Source organism: Saccoglossus kowalevskii, chromosome 5 (genome assembly GCF_978046115.1).
Source record: "Saccoglossus kowalevskii chromosome 5, keSacKowa6.1, whole genome shotgun sequence".
Lineage (NCBI taxonomy): Eukaryota > Metazoa > Hemichordata > Enteropneusta > Harrimaniidae > Saccoglossus > Saccoglossus kowalevskii.
The window spans coordinates 30,734,855-30,753,994 of record NC_140645.1 but is presented as its reverse complement, the minus strand read 5'-3'; the positions used below and the strand labels follow the sequence as shown (position 1 = coordinate 30,753,994).

Genomic DNA, 19,140 nt, shown 5'->3' with positions numbered 1-19,140 from the left:
CAAACATCGGCCATTTTGTTTCACCATGAAAACCGTTTTATTAGATGTCTTATCTGAGACACTTGAAGGATTAGCTTGTTTGTAAACTGTCAGCGTGTACAGTGGGACAGTAATGTTTGTCAGAGGATTATCCCTCGTTGTTCGTTTGCATAACAATGGAAAACCCGAACGTTCCTGGAGTACGGACTCAAATGCCAGCAGTTTTCTTAATTTTTCACGCTCGAGCTTGAAATTATTCATTATCTGACACTCTTTATGAGTCCTATGATATCAGTGGTTAATATGTTTGGCCATTTTTAGTGTATATTTATAATAATGCAGCAAATCTACAGTGTTTTATTAACCAAAACTGTTTTTCGCGTTTTTCTCGAGTTGAAGTTTTGATCGAGAACGACTCATTGGGACCGCCGCCAAATCAAGTGCGTTCGGACTAGGACATTCAAACTCGCAGTTATCGTTCAAAAGATGATGATGTTGCGAAATATGTCTGGGTTTTTAAAGAAAATGCTTTGTCACAGAATAATAGTCTGTTAAAGGTGCCAAGTATGAAATAATTTGGGGACAAAAAAACAAACCTGCATAGAAATCGGAATAATAGGTCTTTTGATTATCGGAGACGCATTTCAATGGACTTGATTACGGACAATGCATAACTTAAATTTCACCAGGAAATTCCGCAGTGTGCTCTCGCAATCACAAAACCTTCTCGCTACCTTAAAATAATGCTGCGACGTAGTGTTCCCAGTAGTTGACAATGTATTTAAATGCACAGTGTAAACAGGGCATTAAAATAATATATAAAGTTGATAACAAGGAATTATTCACCTATTATTCTGAGATTTCCACATGTGTTTGACATACTGTCGGAGTCTCCAGTTCCAATCCCACAAAAATAACATCCTTCATCGTTGATATCTATATTGGGTATATTTAAATCATAGTGGTGTGTGCCAGTAGTATCCACACTCCAGTCAAAGTGTTTTGTAGAATCGTGACCAGTGCCTATATATGCACCGGAACTGAGTAAATTGAATATCTCATCAGCCTCATCAACTTTAGACCACTTTCCTATACTACCAGAAAAGTCTGTGATAACACATTGTAGAGTAGCATCTTCTCCTTGTAGAATATCAACATCCAATGGTCCAACAACATCAAAACTGTAACCTAAGCAAAATAGAAGAGGATCCTAACAATTTTACTACGCCTTGAAATGTAAATATTTGGGTCAAGCAGATTAAGTTTAACTATTGGACTTGACACGCCATTGGTTTGTAATTATACGGGCCATATCAATTACAATATGAGAGTGTGTAAGCTATTTTTACTGAGGAATTACAATGATTAGCATTAAGCTTAAATTAAAATTAAAATAAATGTGAAGTCTTTTTACTAATTGTGATATTCATGTGTGTTTATTTGTTGTCATCATGTTTTTCAATCTAGCATGTATCTTACATGTGATACAACCCGATAAATATTTTCCATACGTCACACCCGATAACTTATAAGACACTTGAGATCAGATTGATCATTGTATGCAAAGTTGTGTGTTTATATAGTTAAGGACGAAGTGTCGAGCTCGGTCCGGATCGTCCAGAAACGAACGAAACAACTCCCTCGATTGTTTGTGAATAAATATATTTGTAATATTTAATAATCTTTTACGAATCTAGACGGCACAAATTATTTTATATGGATGTTTTCCGATGACTACCTCAATACGTGGGTTTTCTGTCATGACATGACCTACACATTCCTTGAAAAAACAACATTCATTTTTGTGATCAAGGGAGGCTGCAATTCGTCCATGTACAGTTTTTGCACAAACGATATTGAATACTAAGATGCCATTATATTGAATGGAACGTTAAATGAAGAAGGTGAACCGAACGCAATTGAAATATCACGATGAATATTAGTGTTTCCGGTTTATATCCCCTTTATGAGTCTATCAGCTGTACATGCAAATCAAGGAGTAAATTAATATTCTTGCTTTCATTGTGTGTATAACACACAGTATTAGATTTTTGACACTTTGCTGATAGGCTTATTTATTATGTATGACAACTCGAGTATCTTCGGTTCGCCACTGAAAGCGAAAACGTTGATAATTTTACTTGTTCAAAAGAGACAAGCAATAAACAAATACTATTATTAATTGATTTAGCTATGTTTAGTATTAAATATAATTGTAGAATGTCAGCTATCCTAAATGTGACTTGGCTTACTTCCTTGTACAGTTGCGCGGGTAACATTTGGGTTCCCTCAATAATCGAGTTCGTTTGATATACGATTCATTATGACATGTGTATATTATACTCACAGATTGTAGCTCCAATAATCAAAGCACAATAACCATTTACCAACACTCGATTTTCAGTCAACATATTGCCGATATAGAGGTCCTTTTTGTCCGACCTTTTGAAATCACGTGATCTATTGAAAGGTCATATTGTTCAAAGCTATACAACTATTTGTAAAACGAGAAATGCTGTATTGTATAATTGTGTTTATGTACTCCATCGTTGCTCTTCAAAACAGACGTTCAGCTGTTAATAAAATGTTTTTTTTCTGATGAAAGAAAAATATTCTAATAAAAAGTGTGCAGCTCATCATAATGAAATGATACGTGATAATTCAATGACCTTCTTTTGCGGCCCATATAACGAAATAATGTAAGTAAATGTATATAATTACATACAATATATCATATACACGTTACACAATATCACACGGTAATAAAATACGGCTGGCGATCCAGATACATATGCCAGACAGTCGTTCAAATCAGAATCAAATCGAATACGAAACGAACGCTCAATGGAGTGCGTTCCTATGGCGTGTTTTATTATTGATAAGCCTATTTCGAAAAACGTCACCGACAGCGACTGGTGAAAGCCTAAAGCGATAGTTTGACATGACTGCTCTTACCAACGTCTGTTAAACAGGATGTACAATAATAATAAGGTTGTTAACAAAATACGGTAATTAACGTCCAAGTACATCGTACATTGGGAAGACCCGGTCGATGCGTTGTAATTAAGTACCACCTTAGAGGGCGCCCTCACAGAAAACTGTTACCCGATGAAGCGTACACCGCTTTCATTGGCAGTGTAATGATGAACAAAATACAAAGTAACAAATTGATTTTGCACAAAACTTAAATAAGCAACTTTCTGGTCATACAGTTATGCAACAATTTAAATTAATTATGTATCCAAAAAACTTGACACTACAATACGTCTTTAAAAGTCACTTTGTAAATGTATCAGTTCGCTGGAAGCATGGGCCGAAAACGCAAGAGTGGTTTCACAGAAGTGCCCTGAGTACTCGGAAGCGTCAACATGCTACATTAAGAAACGAGGCAAATGGGGAGTGCATAATATATGCGTCAATGTCGTCCAACCAGTTCAACATGGGATAATAGACAAATAGCTATTTACGGTGTGCATGTGTGGGCTAGAGTTTACTACTGGAGGTTTGCAGTGACAAGTAAGACGATAATGCACAATGGACTGGAACGTGTTATGGGGATAAGCGTTATTTAGATGCTGTTTGAAGCCGACTTATTTGTATTACCAAATAGGGCGAACTTAGGTGTACCTAAGCCTTACATCGGCAAGGCGTATTGTGTGTGGTCGAGAATTAGAATGTTCGTCATTTGCACGTATCCATACTACTAATATTATTGAGATACTAAATTTTTTATGGCAGGTGAATGACCCGAAATCTTGGTGACAAGAAAGGGAAGATTCATATAAGCAAAATAGTACAATGTTTTGATATATTTAGTACCTTGGAAAAAAAAGTGAAGTAAAAATAAGGAAAATTGTGTTATATTGCAATGAAGATCAGTAGTGGTTTGGTGTATATTTGTGCAGAATGTTACCTAGTTGGTTGTGCGACCTATTATTGTTAATGTAACATTTCGCCTCAATGCACATCAGTGAGAACATCTTTCTCACTGATTTTGCGCGCCTCGGACTTTTACCAGACCGAGGCTCCAAAAGGAACCGCTATTTCCCGTTAATCTACGAGGAGGGATAGTATAACTATCAGTTATAAAACCACATAATATTGTAGAATAATGACTAGATAAAACATAGAAATAACATTTTATTATTCACGAAATTGATTAAAGATAATATTCTCAATGAGAATTTTTAGATAGTAAATTGTAACAAATGATTTGGTAAAATATGTAGTAATACTGCAAAATTGATACACAATACAATATAGGATTCCATTGTTTTTCTTAAGCTTAATAATAATAGCAATGATTGAAATTAATTTACGCATAGTAATCAAGTATTTATTAGTCCAATATACATTACCGTCAATGTGAATGTGTGTAGATTTTAACAAAATGAAAATATGAAAAATGTCATGCTTGCCCACGACAACAACAAAACTCGAAGCGCCAAATGTTGCAATGGGAGACAATATGTAACGAATATTGGCACAGCACAAAATGTTAAAGAATAATGACTGGATCATATACAGAAATAACATTTAATTATCCCAGTAATTGGCTAAAAAATAGTTGTGGATGATGCTCTCTAATTATACGTGTAAAGTAAATATGTAGTAATACTTCATAATTGATACAGAATAAAATACAAGATTAATAATAGAAATGATTGATTTGTACTGTTCGACATTTTGCTGAAATGAATTTACGCATAGTTATTAAGTATTTATTTGTGCAATATATATCAATGTCAACGTGTGTAGATTTTAACAAAATGAAAATATGAAAAATGTCATAGTTGCGTTCGAAAAAAAACTCGAAGCGTCGAATGTTGCAATGGAAGATAATATGTTATATTCGCACAAATAATTACAGTTAAAACTAACATTTAAAACAAACGTTTTTTTCTTCAATTATATATCAACTAATTGTGCATATGCAATTAGAGAAACATACAATCATGTCTGTCAACAGTAGTCGAATCTCAGTTGAAAAAAGTTGGTGTTTCTAAAACCTAACTGATTGAACTCGATTCATCAGTGGTGGTATTTACCCACTGTATTGCTCATAATTGTGAAGTGAAATAAAAAAAACAGTTGCTAAAGTAATCTTACATATATATCATTAGTATTTGCACGACTGATATCGTATCGTATAGACAAGTGTAACATTAAGTACACTCAAAGTAGCGTTCTACAATGATTGCATATGAACCGGATACCGCACAACAATCTCTCATGTATTTACCTTGCGTTCACATGATTGACAGTGAAAATTCAGTCACAGAAAAAAATATTAAAGAAACTACTCAAATTAATCATCCCAGGCAGTACAACATAACTTTACACATGATCTCAAGGGCATATATAAAGGCCAGATAACAATTTTGACTTTGAAAAATGTAATAACAAGCAATTTACATTAGTAAAGAAAAACTGTCGTTAATCATAACATGGTGTTTCTATAAAATGATTATGGTCTTGCACATATCACGTTAAATATTGTTTCTGCAAATGAATACATTTCTTGAAAAAAATTAGAATCCCCTGCCATGCAATGCACATGAGTTGTCATTGCTCTTTGGTTGATGTCAATCATAAACAAAAATGTGAAAAATTGTCTTTGTTTCCCACGTATAACAAATATGATGTGTTGCTAAAAATATGCTAAACACTTTACACCTATGTATATCCTACGATAACATAGCACGTTTTCCTGCTATATTATCATCACAATACTACATTATCACACATTTAGTGCAAAAATGAAATAAACATGGACAAAATAATTCCATTTTGAAAAAAATAAAGTGTTGCTATACTGTTTAAAGTTAAGATAGTGAATTCACATTTTAAAATATATTGTGCTCGGTTATACAAAAATGAAGTAATACACCAATGATAAATATTCTATTAATCGGGTTGTTATTTCTGTTGCGATATATTTTCTAATAATTGCTAATTTAGTAAACTACATTGATTTGGTGGCACTAAGTTAATCTAAATTGAAGTCTTCCTTTATGAAAAAAAAATAGTTTATATTCAGAATGTATTTATGACTGTACTATTATGACCTATCATAAGTGACACCTAATTAGTGACTTATTAGCCAAACATATGTTACACATTGCTACGTAATATTGCAATCGCTATCAATTCTTTTAACATGCTTACATTGCCTGTAATACATGTCAATTACTACTTATTATGTACTTACTATGAGTACTTATTATGTTGTCTTTTGGTGATTTAGATAATGCAGTAATTCGTGGTTGATGATTTAGTACATTCGTGAATTGGTAAATATATTTTCTGGAAGCGTTTTCCTCAAATTGTCATTTTACCTTGACCCCAACTGTACTTGGCATTTGATATGTTGATTCAAGCTCCCGGGTATCTGGAGAGAGTGACATGTAATTATTATCTTCTCCATGCGCCTGAAATAATAAAGACTGAGTAATAAGTTTAAATACATTTTTTTTCTAACACGAATATTCAAATACAATATTATTTGAATGATTGTGGATACAAATAACAAAAGAGTTTCCTTATCTTTATTCATTTATTATATTTCTAACTATAGATTCAATATCGAAATAAAATAGATCAAAATATTTGAATTTTATAAATATTATTAAGTCAACCAAAACATTAATTAACCACGTGTATTTACTTATGTAACAAACGCGCAAAGTAGTCAAAGCGAGACATTATATGCAATTAGCGTTATAATTTAATTTACAAGGATTATTACAATGTTATGTTTTGCCGAAATCGTGGTTGTGTCTTTTTTGATTTGCATTATGGCTGCTAACATTAAATATGACGTTATAAGGCTTGCATTATAGTCCTTCATTCGATACAATTAAAGAAATGTTAAACATGTTATTATTGTATTGTAGATTGACACAGATTAAGATGCTGATTCACAGATTTGTCTTAGTATTAAAATTTCGTTTAAGAAATAAAAGTTCATTTACAATTTAACAATTATTTACCTTAATTTGCATTGCCATTGGTGTTTCGTATGTGTGTTCGACATTTCCTGTCAGGGGGGAAACTGTTGTATAGATTCGAGCATCTTCAGAATGCTTGAAATGAAATTAAAGAAAATTAATTAAAAATAAATATAGATAAAACATAGATAAAAAACACAGATAAACTGATCAAAATTGATTTACCTGTTTTGTTCTGTAATTCTTTGCACGTCTGTATAAAACAAGTAAAACACCAATGACAACTCCAGAACATATCAACATGGTAACCAGTATTCCACTAATAATACCAACATTACATGTACCACAAACAGGTTCTGAATGAAATAAGCATACGACAATGTACATATGCAATTCAAAAACGTTGTCGCCAATTTTGCTTTCCGCGCGACAGTAAATGTGAGAGAAACTGGTAAGAAGACATACATAATCGATTTGGAAGTAGTATAGTGGCGTTGGTGATAGTGCAATGCGAAAAAGACAGAATTGAATATATACCTTGAGATAATGCGTAACTAGCTTCAAACCCACGCTTTTCACATTTACCATCAATTTCACAATATGTCACAATGTACGTAACGCTTGTATCATCTACTTTATACATTAATATATCTCTATCAATGCATTCCTGTACAACAACCAGTCTTCCATATGCGTCTTTCTTTTCAATCTTCACACATTGGTATTTAATATTTTCATGTCGTGACCAGGCAAGTGTATTAGTCCCTGCATTCATTGTAACAGTTGGTTTAACTATATAATTACAATTGATGTGGGGGATAAATATGTATAAGTAAATATAAGTATGTGTGACATTGAACGTAGAGTTTGCGTCTAAAACATACGGAAAATGGCGAATAAGAACGATTAGATATAAATATGCATAACTTAACTTACAATATGTATTAAACAATTGTATACTTGAAAACTCTCCCATTCCATTGTTGTTTTTTGCCTTTGCCCTGATTTCGTACGCTGTGGATGGTACTAACTGCAGTAAATATACAGTCATGTTGCGTGTTCCCATTCCATCTGACGGCCATGGCACAAACACGATATCCAGTGGTGAACGATATTCTACAAAGTACAGAACGTTTTCTGGATCTCCACCATGACTTCCGGGTAGTATTTGTAGTGTCAATGAATCATAATAACGATCTATAATGTTTATACCAACAGGTGCTGCCGGTGTGTCTAATGTATATGAAATATACGATATCAAATTAACTAAATGTAAGTAATGTATATTATATCTGGGTTGTATTTATATTTTCGGATATATATATTGTGCTCACCTGACTGTAGCAGCTCAACGTGGAGTATAACCCATCCTACATTATTAGTTGCTCTTACATTATATATACCAAAATGATTGTGATTTACTAAAGTAATCGTGACTGTACTTGTTGATGGTGTATTTTCATTTTTGTCTAGTACCAGGTCACCTTTCATCCATGCACCAAATGTTACTGGTAGAGGATATGCATCCACAGATAGGACCATGGACACTGAGTCACCAGCTTTGCAATAATGTACATTGTCACTAACAGCAGTTGGTAAATCTGCCAAATATTACAAATATTAATAGTGAACCGTGTGCAAAATGAATGGTATTGGTCTTTGTTATTCTAGTATTGTGAACATAATCATAATTATGGTTTATCTATCAATATTATCATTATTTTAGGGTTAATATGTCCATAACATTAGTAAATGTGGCACGACTACAATATATAATTTCTTAAGTTGAGTTATAAATACTCACATTGTACAATCATATTGACAAAAATTGTTTGTGGATTATTCTGGACATCATGGTTACTTGCACATTTTAATTTCTTTCCAAAGTCATTTCTATTTGGAATCATTGATAATTCACTGACTGTGTCTTTTCTACCATCGCTATCCCATAATATTCTACTGTTGACATTGCTGGTAATTATATCATCATCTATATACCATAGTATACTGGCGGCAGGATGGGCTTTAGTAGTTATACATGTGATGTGAAATGATTCTCCAGATGCCATGGTAGCATTACTGTTGTCAGGGTAACCATCAAAATATAAACTGTCTGGAGATACTGTAAGGCATATAGAGATCGTGTCACGTATGCATTCATCACATTCAATGCATTTATTTATGGAATAGTTATAGTTGCTATAAATAACAAATAAAACTACACACCGATCAACTAATATATAAACTGAACAATTTATACTCTATACGTCTTTCTTGTAAATGAGGTTTCACTGCATTTTCTATATGCCCAGTCAGGGAAAATATAGGGTATACTGTTAATATTAACTACTAATAGAATGTATTATTTCTAGAGATGTAATAAGGTTATTATTATCATTATATACCGCTATATGTAAACACATTTACACTTAAGGACGAGCCATTTTCATCCATAATTTACTTCACAGTAATAACGCAAATTTCAGTTACATACGGAAGTCGCTAATCAGAAATGTAGACACATGATAACTTTTCAATGTTTTACATTGACATCCATTATGAAAATTATGAAATTATACAGGTTTGTTGATACATCATACTTGTTAATGTAGTTCAGTGTTGTCATGTGTAGACTTTGGCATGTTACAAATGTTGTATGAAAAAATGTACAAATAGACAATATTCATTTAGAAACATTTTAAGTTCATATTTTAGCCTCAGTGCCATTTTTTAGTGGCAATTTAGTTCATTTCAATTGATAGAAGCCCATTCTGGAAGATGGGATTAGTAGCTCAAAGTTAGCCGCATTTCGCATAACATATACTAAATTTGAAAGAAAGTTCATGATCAGAATTCACAAATTGTTACTCATACATGTATAAACTAAATGTCCTCGATGTCATTTTAGATGTCACCCATAATGACATACTGGACTTCAAGGTCAATGAATAAGCCAAAAAACTGTGACGACATTGCTGATACTCGAGATTCCTGTTCCACACTTCGATTAGCTAAAAGCGTATGTATCCACAGTTAGTTCTGGGCTGTCAGCAATTATACACATAGAAACTATTATTTATCTGTTCAGTTTTATTTCTGTGATGTGCAGTGGAATGTGTAGTGCATATACTTACTAATTGTGTTTCTGCGTTGGTGGTCGTGTTTAGCACAGACCTAATGCAGGCGCAGACGATATTACAGGTGGTGACCAAACATAATTCTCGTTGCATACAATAAACTATGGTTTCAAGTATATAATGTGTGGTATTGTATGTGCAAGATAACGCGGTTTGCTTACCTGTCCTTATTTGTCTTTGTATATATTATATTGTGTCACATTGGAGCCTGTTAGTCAAATTATCAATGTATTACACATGGTGACTGAATTCTCGATTATTATTGGGGTTTAATAATTTGATGCTGACAGTATAGGCGCAGTGACTTTTGACGCGACCCCGTGACCTAGTTACATACATGTGTATGTCAGGCATAGATATAACTGCGTGCACTTTTAAATATGTATGTGTTATAGGTTTGCTTACCCCACACATCAAGTGTAAGTTCTTTAATAACAGGTTGTCCTTTAGCAATAGTTGCATCATTTGTAGCTTTACATGTCAACGTTGTATTCTGGTGGTCTAGATAAGTTGGTGTGAATGTCATGGTACTTGTTGTATCTTTCAGATCACTATCTTGTGTATTATCTGATATTATCTCATCGTCATTTGGATTATTATTATCAACAGTCCACTGTATGTCAGATGCGGGACGTGCTGCCATAGCAACACAAGTTAATGTAGTCATGTGACCAAAAGTAACTATGACAAAGCCAGATGACTCTTCTGAAATGATGACACTAATAGGAGATACTGAAATAGAAATAACAAAAAATATTTAATGTAATAATTATACGATACGACCGCAATGGTGTAATTTTTATAGTAGATGTTGTATCAAATAATCTATTATCTACACTATATTATATCATTATTTACTTACCTTGTACACCTGGTTCAATATATGTGATAACTGGTTGTATATTTGCTGAATTACTTCCTTCACATGTAATAGTCTTACTATGATATGACCACAATGGTGAAAATTCTATAGCAGATGTTGTATCAAATAATCTATTATCTACACTATATTATATCATTATTTACTTACCTTCTACATCTAGTTCAATATTTGCGATAAATGTTTGTACATTTACTGAATTACTTCCTTCACATGTAATAGTTTTACTATGATACGACCACAATGGTGTAAATTCTATAGTAGATATTATATAAAATAATCTATTATCTACACTATATTATATCTTCATTTACTTACCTTGTACATCTAGTTCAATATTTCTGATAACTGGTTGTATATTTAATTAATTACTTCCTTCACATGTAATAGTTATACTATGATATGACCACAATGGTGTAAATTCTATAGTAGTTGTTATATCAAGTAATCTATTATCTACACTATATTATATCATTATGTACTTACCTTGTACATCTAGTTTAATATTTGTGGTAACTGGTTGTATAATTGCTGAATTACTTCCTTCACATGTAATAGTTTTACTATGATATGACCACAATGGTGTGAATTCTATAGTAGATGTTGTATTAAATAATCTATTATCTACACTATATTATATCATTATTTACTTACCTTGTATATCTAGTTTAATATTTGTGTTAACTGGTTGTATATTTGCTAAATTACTTCCTTCACATGTAATAGTTTTACTATGATATGACCAACAATGGTGTGAATTCTATGGTAGATGTTGTATTAAATAAGCTATTATCTACACAATATTATATCATTATTTACTTACATTGTACATCTAGTTTAATATTTGTGGTAACTGGTTGTATATTTGCTGAATTACTTCCTTCACATGTAATAGTTTTACTATGATATGACGACAATGGTGTAAATTCTATAGTAGTTGTTATATCAAATAATCTATTATCTACACTATATTATATCATTATTAACTTACCTTGTACATCTATTTTAATAGTTGTTATAACTGGTTGTATATTTGCTGAATTACTTCCTTCACATGTAATAGTTTTACTATGATATGACCACAATGGTGTGAATTCTATAGAAGATGTTGTATTAAATAATCTATTATCTACACTATATTATATCATTATTTACTTACCTTGTATATCTAGTTTAATATTTGTTATAACTGGTTGTATATTTGCTGAATTACTTCCTTCACATGTAATAGTTTTACTATGATATGACCACAATGGTGTAAATTCTATAGTAGATGTTGTATCAAATAATCTATTATCTAAACTATATTATATCATTATTTACTTACCTTGTATATCTAGTTCAATATTTGTGATAACTGGTTGTATATTTGCTGAATTACTTCCTTCACATGTAATAGTTTTACTATGATATGACCACAATGGTGTAAATTCTATAGTAGATGTATCAAATAATATATTATCTACACTACATTATATCGTTATTTACTTACCATGTACATCTAGTTTAATATTTGTGGTAACTGGTTGTACATTTACTGAATTACTTCCTTCACATGTAATAGTTTTACTATGATATGACCACAATGGTGTAAATTCTATATTAGATGTATCAAATAATCTATTATCTACACTATATTATATCGTTATTTACTTACCATGCACATATAGTTCAATATTTGTGATAACTGGTAGTACATTTACTGAATTACTTCCTTCACATGTAATAGTTTTACTATGATATGACCACAATGGTGTAAATTTTATAGTAGATGTTGTATAAAATGATCTATTATCTACACTATATTATATCGTTATTTACTTACCATGCACATCTAGTTCAATATTTGTGGTAACTGGTTATATATTTGCTGAATTACTTCCTTCACATGTAATAGTTATACTATGATATGACCACAATGGTATAAATTCTATAGTAGATGTTGCATCAAATAATCTATTTTCTACACTATATTATACCATTATTTACTTACCTTGTACATCTAGTTCTATATTTGTGATAACTGGTTGTATATTTGCTGAATTACTTCCTTCACATGTAATAGTTTTACTATGATATGACCACAATGGTGTAAATTCTATAGTAGATGTTGTATCAAATAATCTATTATCTACACTATAATATATCATTATTAACTTACCTTGTACATCTAGTTCAATATTTGTGATAACTGATTGTATATTTGCTGAATTACTTCCTTCACATGTAATAGTTTTACTATGATATGACCACAATTGTGTGAATTCAATAGTAGATGTTGTATCAAATAATCTATTATCTACACTATATTATATCATTATTTACTTACCTTCTACATCTAGTTCAATATTTGTGATAAATGTTTGTACATTTACTGAATTACTTCCTTCACATGTAATAGTTTTACTATGATACGACCACAATGGTGTAAATTCTATAGTAGATGTTGTATAAAATAATCTATTATCTACACTATATTATATCATTATTTACTTACCTTGTACATCTAGTTTAATATTTGTGGTAACTGGTTGTATAATTGCTGAATTACTTCCTTCACATGTAATAGTTTTACTATGATATGACCACAATTGTGTAAATTCTATAGTAGTAGTAGTTATATCAAATAATCTATTATCTACACTATATTATATCATTATTTACTTACCTTGTATATCTAGTTCAATATTTGTGATAACTAGTTGTATATTTGCTGAATTACTTCCTTCACATGTAATAGTTTTACTATGATATGACCACAATGGTGTGAATTCTATAGTAGATGTTGTATTAAATAATCTATTATCTACACTATATTATATGATTATTTACTTACCTTGTATATCTAGTTTAATATTTGTGATAACTGGTTGTATATTTGCTAAATTACTTCCTTCACATGTAATAGTTTTACTATGATATGACCAACAATGGTGTGAATTCTATGGTAGATGTTGTATTAAATAAGCTATTATCTACACAATATTATATCATTATTTACTTACACTGTACATCTAGTTTAATATTTGTGGTAACTGGTTGTATATTTGCTGAATTACTTCCTTCACATGCAATAGTTTTACTATGATGTGACCACAATGGTGTGAATTCTATAGTAGATTTTGTATTAAATAATCTATTATCTACACTATATTATATCATTATTTACTTACCTTGTATATCTAGTTTAATATTTGTTATAACTGGTTGTATATTTGCTGAATTACTTCCTTCACATGTAATAGTTTTACTATGATATGACCACAATGGTGTAAATTCTATAGTAGATGTTGTATCAAATAATATATTATCTAAACTATATTATATCATTATTTACTTACCTTGTATATCTAGTTCAATATTTGTGATAACTGGTTGTATATTTGCTGAATTACTTCCTTCACATGTAATAGTTTTACTATGATATGACCACAATGGTGTAAATTCTATAGTAGATGTATCAAATAATATATTATCTACACTACATTATATCGTTATTTACTTACCATGTACATCTAGTTTAATATTTGTGGTAACTGTTTGTACATTTACTGAATTACTTCCTTCACATGTAATAGTTTTACTATGATATGACCACAATGGTGTAAATTCTATATTAGATGTATCAAATAATCTATTATCTACACTATATTATATCGTTATTTACTTACCTTGTACATCTAGTTTAATATTTGTGATAACTGGATGCATATTTGATGAATTACTTCCTTCACGTGTAATAGTTTTACTATTATATGACCACAATGGTGTAAATTCTATAGTAGATGTTGTATCAAATAATCTATTATCTACACTATATTATATCATTGTTTACTTACCTTGTACATCTAGTTCAATATTTGTGACAACTAGTTGTACATTTACTGAATTACTTCCTTCACATGTAATAGTTTTACTATGATATGACCACAATGGTGTAAATTCTATAGTAGATGTTGTATAAAATAATCTATTATCTACACTATATTATATCGTTATTTACTTACCATGCACATCTAGTTCAATATTTGTGATAACTGGTAGTACATTTACTGAATTACTTCCTTCACATGTAATAGTTTTACTATGATATGACCACAATGGTGTAAATTCTATATTAGATGTATCAAATAATCTATTATCTACACTATATTATATCGTTATTTACTTACCTTGTACATCTAGTTTAATATTTGTGATAACTGGATGCATATTTGCTGAATTACTTCCTTCACGTGTAATAGTTTTACTATTATATGACCACAATGGTGTAAATTCTATAGTAGATGTTGTATCAAATAATCTATTATCTACACTATATTATATCATTGTTTACTTACCTTGTACATCTAGTTCAATATTTGTGACAACTAGTTGTACATTTACTGAATTACTTCCTTCACATGTAATAGTTTTACTATGATATGACCACAATGGTGTAAATTCTATAGTAGATGTTGTATAAAATAATCTATTATCTACACTATATTATATCGTTATTTACTTACCATGCACATATAGTTCAATATTTGTGATAACTGGTAGTACATTTACTGAATTACTTCCTTCACATGTAATAGTTTTACTATGATATGACCACAATGGTGTAAATTTTATAGTAGATGTTGTATAAAATGATCTATTATCTACACTATATTATATCGTTATTTACTTACCATGCACATCTAGTTCAATATTTGTGGTAACTGGTTATATATTTGCTGAATTACTTCCTTCACATGTAATAGTTATACTATGATATGACCACAATGGTATAAATTCTATAGTAGATGTTGTATCAAATAATCTATTTTCTACACTATATTATACCATTATTTACTTACCTTGTACATCTAGTTCTATATTTGTGATAACTGGTTGTATATTTGCTGAATTACTTCCTTCACATGTAATAGTTTTACTATGATATGACCACAATGGTGTAAATTCTATAGTAGATGTTGTATCAAATAATCTATTATCTACACTATAATATATCATTATTAACTTACCTTGTACATCTAGTTCAATATTTGTGATAACTGATTGTATATTTGCTGAATTACTTCCTTCACATGTAATAGTTTTACTATGATATGACCACAATTGTGTGAATTCAATAGTAGATGTTGTATCAAATAATCTATTATCTACACTATATTATATCATTATTTACTTACCTTCTACATCTAGTTCAATATTTGTGATAAATGTTTGTACATTTACTGAATTACTTCCTTCACATGTAATAGTTTTACTATGATACGACCACAATGGTGTAAATTCTATAGTAGATGTTGTATAAAATAATCTATTATCTACACTATATTATATCATTATTTACTTACCTTGTACATCTAGTTTAATATTTGTGGTAACTGGTTGTATAATTGCTGAATTACTTCCTTCACATGTAATAGTTTTACTATGATATGACCACAATTGTGTAAATTCTATAGTAGTAGTAGTTATATCAAATAATCTATTATCTACACTATATTATATCATTATTTACTTACCTTGTATATCTAGTTCAATATTTGTGATAACTAGTTGTATATTTGCTGAATTACTTCCTTCACATGTAATAGTTTTACTATGATATGACCACAATGGTGTGAATTCTATAGTAGATGTTGTATTAAATAATCTATTATCTACACTATATTATATGATTATTTACTTACCTTGTATATCTAGTTTAATATTTGTGATAACTGGTTGTATATTTGCTGAATTACTTCCTTCACATGCAATAGTTTTACTATGATGTGACCACAATGGTGTGAATTCTATAGTAGATTTTGTATTAAATAATCTATTATCTACACTATATTATATCATTATTTACTTACCTTGTATATCTAGTTTAATATTTGTTATAACTGGTTGTATATTTGCTGAATTACTTCCTTCACATGTAATAGTTTTACTATGATATGACCACAATGGTGTAAATTCTATAGTAGATGTTGTATCAAATAATATATTATCTAAACTATATTATATCATTATTTACTTACCTTGTATATCTAGTTCAATATTTGTGATAACTGGTTGTATATTTGCTGAATTACTTCCTTCACATGTAATAGTTTTACTATGATATGACCACAATGGTGTAAATTCTATAGTAGATGTATCAAATAATATATTATCTACACTACATTATATCGTTATTTACTTACCATGTACATCTAGTTTAATATTTGTGGTAACTGTTTGTACATTTACTGAATTACTTCCTTCACATGTAATAGTTTTACTATGATATGACCACAATGGTGTAAATTCTATATTAGATGTATCAAATAATCTATTATCTACACTATATTATATCGTTATTTACTTACCTTGTACATCTAGTTTAATATTTGTGATAACTGGATGCATATTTGATGAATTACTTCCTTCACGTGTAATAGTTTTACTATTATATGACCACAATGGTGTAAATTCTATAGTAGATGTTGTATCAAATAATCTATTATCTACACTATATTATATCATTGTTTACTTACCTTGTACATCTAGTTCAATATTTGTGACAACTAGTTGTACATTTACTGAATTACTTCCTTCACATGTAATAGTTTTACTATGATATGACCACAATGGTGTAAATTCTATAGTAGATGTTGTATAAAATAATCTATTATCTACACTATATTATATCGTTATTTACTTACCATGCACATCTAGTTCAATATTTGTGATAACTGGTAGTACATTTACTGAATTACTTCCTTCACATGTAATAGTTTTACTATGATATGACCACAATGGTGTAAATTCTATAGTAGATGTTGTATAAAATGATCTATTATCTACACTATATTATATCGTTATTTACTTACCATGCACATCTAGTTCAATATTTGTGGTAACTGGTTATATATTTGCTGAATTACTTCCTTCACATGTAATAGTTATACTATGATATGACCACAATGGTATAAATTCTATAGTAGATGTTGTATCAAATAATCTATTTTCTACACTATATTATATCATTATTTACTTACCTTCTACATCTAGTTCAATATTTGCGATAAATGTTTGTACATTTACTGAATTACTTCCTTCACATGTAATAGTTTTACTATGATACGACCACAATGGTGTAAATTCTATAGTAGATGTTGTATAAAATAATCTATTATCTACACTATATTATATCATTATTTACTTACCCTGTAATCTAGTTTAATATTTGTGATAACTGGTTGTATATTTGCTGAATTACTTCCTTCACATGTAATAGTTTTACTATGATATGAGCACAATGGTGTAAATTCTATAGTAGATGTTATATCAAATAATCTATTAACTACACTATATTATATCATTATTTACTTACCTTGCACATCTAGTTCAATATTTGTGATAACTGGTTGTATATTTGCTGAATTACTTCCTTCACATGTAATAGTTTTACTATGATATGTCCACAATGGTGTGAATTCAATAGTAGATGTTGTATCAAATAATCTATTATCTACACTATATTATATCATTATTTACTTACCATGTACATCTAGTTTAATATTTGTGATAACTGGTTGCATATTTGCTGAATTACTTCCTTCACATGTAATAGTTTTACTATGATATGACCACAATGGTGTAAATTCTATATTAGATGTATCAAATAATCTATTATCTACACTATATTATATCATTGTTTACTTACCTTGTACATCTAGTTTAATATTTGTGATAACTGGTTGCATATTTGCTGAATTACTTCCTTCACATGTAATAGTTTTACAATGATATGACCACAATGATGTAAATTCTATATTAGATGTATCAAATAATCTATTATCTACACTATATTATATCGTTATTTACTTACCATGTACATATAGTTTAATATTTGTGATAACTGGTTGTACGTTTACTGAATTACTTCTTTCACATGTAATAGTTTTACTATGATATGACCACAATGGTGTAAATTCTATATTAGATGTATCAAATAATATATTATCTACACTACATTATATCGTTATTTACTTACCATGTACATCTAGTTTAATATTTGTGGTAACTGGTTGTACATTTACTGAATTACTTCCTTCACATGTAATAGTTTTACTATGATATGACCACAATTGTGTAAATTCTATATTAGATGTATCAAATAATCTATTATCTACACTATATTATATCGTTATTTACTTACCTTGTA

The 19,140-nt window shown here is 29.9% G+C and overlaps 2 protein-coding genes across 3 annotated transcripts; both read right to left on the bottom strand.

Annotated features, from left to right (window-relative positions):
* Window positions 1–794: 794 nt before the first annotated feature.
* On the bottom strand, window positions 795–2,408 carry LOC146746036 (uncharacterized). The gene is made up of 2 exons (XM_085499667.1): window positions 2,327–2,408; window positions 795–1,167 (listed from the first exon to the last, which is right to left on the bottom strand). The coding sequence occupies exons 1-2, from the start codon at window positions 2,388–2,390 to the stop codon at window positions 818–820; spliced, it is 414 nt and encodes a 137-aa protein (XP_085355793.1). The 5' UTR covers window positions 2,391–2,408; the 3' UTR covers window positions 795–817.
* Window positions 2,409–4,102: 1,694 nt separating this feature from the next.
* LOC146746035 (neural cell adhesion molecule 2-like) lies at window positions 4,103–10,780 on the bottom strand. 2 transcript variants are annotated; one of them, XM_085499665.1, is made up of 8 exons: window positions 10,472–10,780; window positions 8,734–9,051; window positions 8,264–8,530; window positions 7,866–8,162; window positions 7,467–7,721; window positions 7,155–7,285; window positions 6,972–7,064; window positions 4,103–6,410 (listed from the first exon to the last, which is right to left on the bottom strand). In XM_085499665.1, the coding sequence occupies exons 1-8, from the start codon at window positions 10,731–10,733 to the stop codon at window positions 6,309–6,311; spliced, it is 1,725 nt and encodes a 574-aa protein (XP_085355791.1). In that variant the 5' UTR covers window positions 10,734–10,780; the 3' UTR covers window positions 4,103–6,308. The 2 variants fall into 2 exon arrangements, with proteins under 2 accessions (XP_085355791.1, XP_085355792.1); XM_085499666.1 differs by having other exon boundaries at window positions 4,103–6,370.
* Between the last annotated feature and the right edge of the window lie 8,360 nt (window positions 10,781–19,140).

Coding starts and splice junctions, on each gene's coding strand:
- LOC146746036 (XM_085499667.1), bottom strand. CDS start 2,390: ATGTTGACTGAAAATCGAGTGTTGGTAAATGGTTATTGTGCTTTGATT. Junction 1,168..2,326: donor GATTATTGGAGCTACAATCT/GTGAGTATAATA, acceptor TATTTTGCTTAG/GTTACAGTTTTGATGTTGTT.
- LOC146746035 (XM_085499665.1), bottom strand. CDS start 10,733: ATGACTACATTAACTTGTGTTGCTATGGCAGCACGTCCCGCATCTGAC. Junction 8,163..8,263: donor CGTTGAGCTGCTACAGTCAG/GTGAGCACAATA, acceptor CATATACATTAG/ACACACCGGCAGCACCTGTT. Junction 7,286..7,466: donor TAGTTACGCATTATCTCAAG/GTATATATTCAA, acceptor TATTTCATTCAG/AACCTGTTTGTGGTACATGT.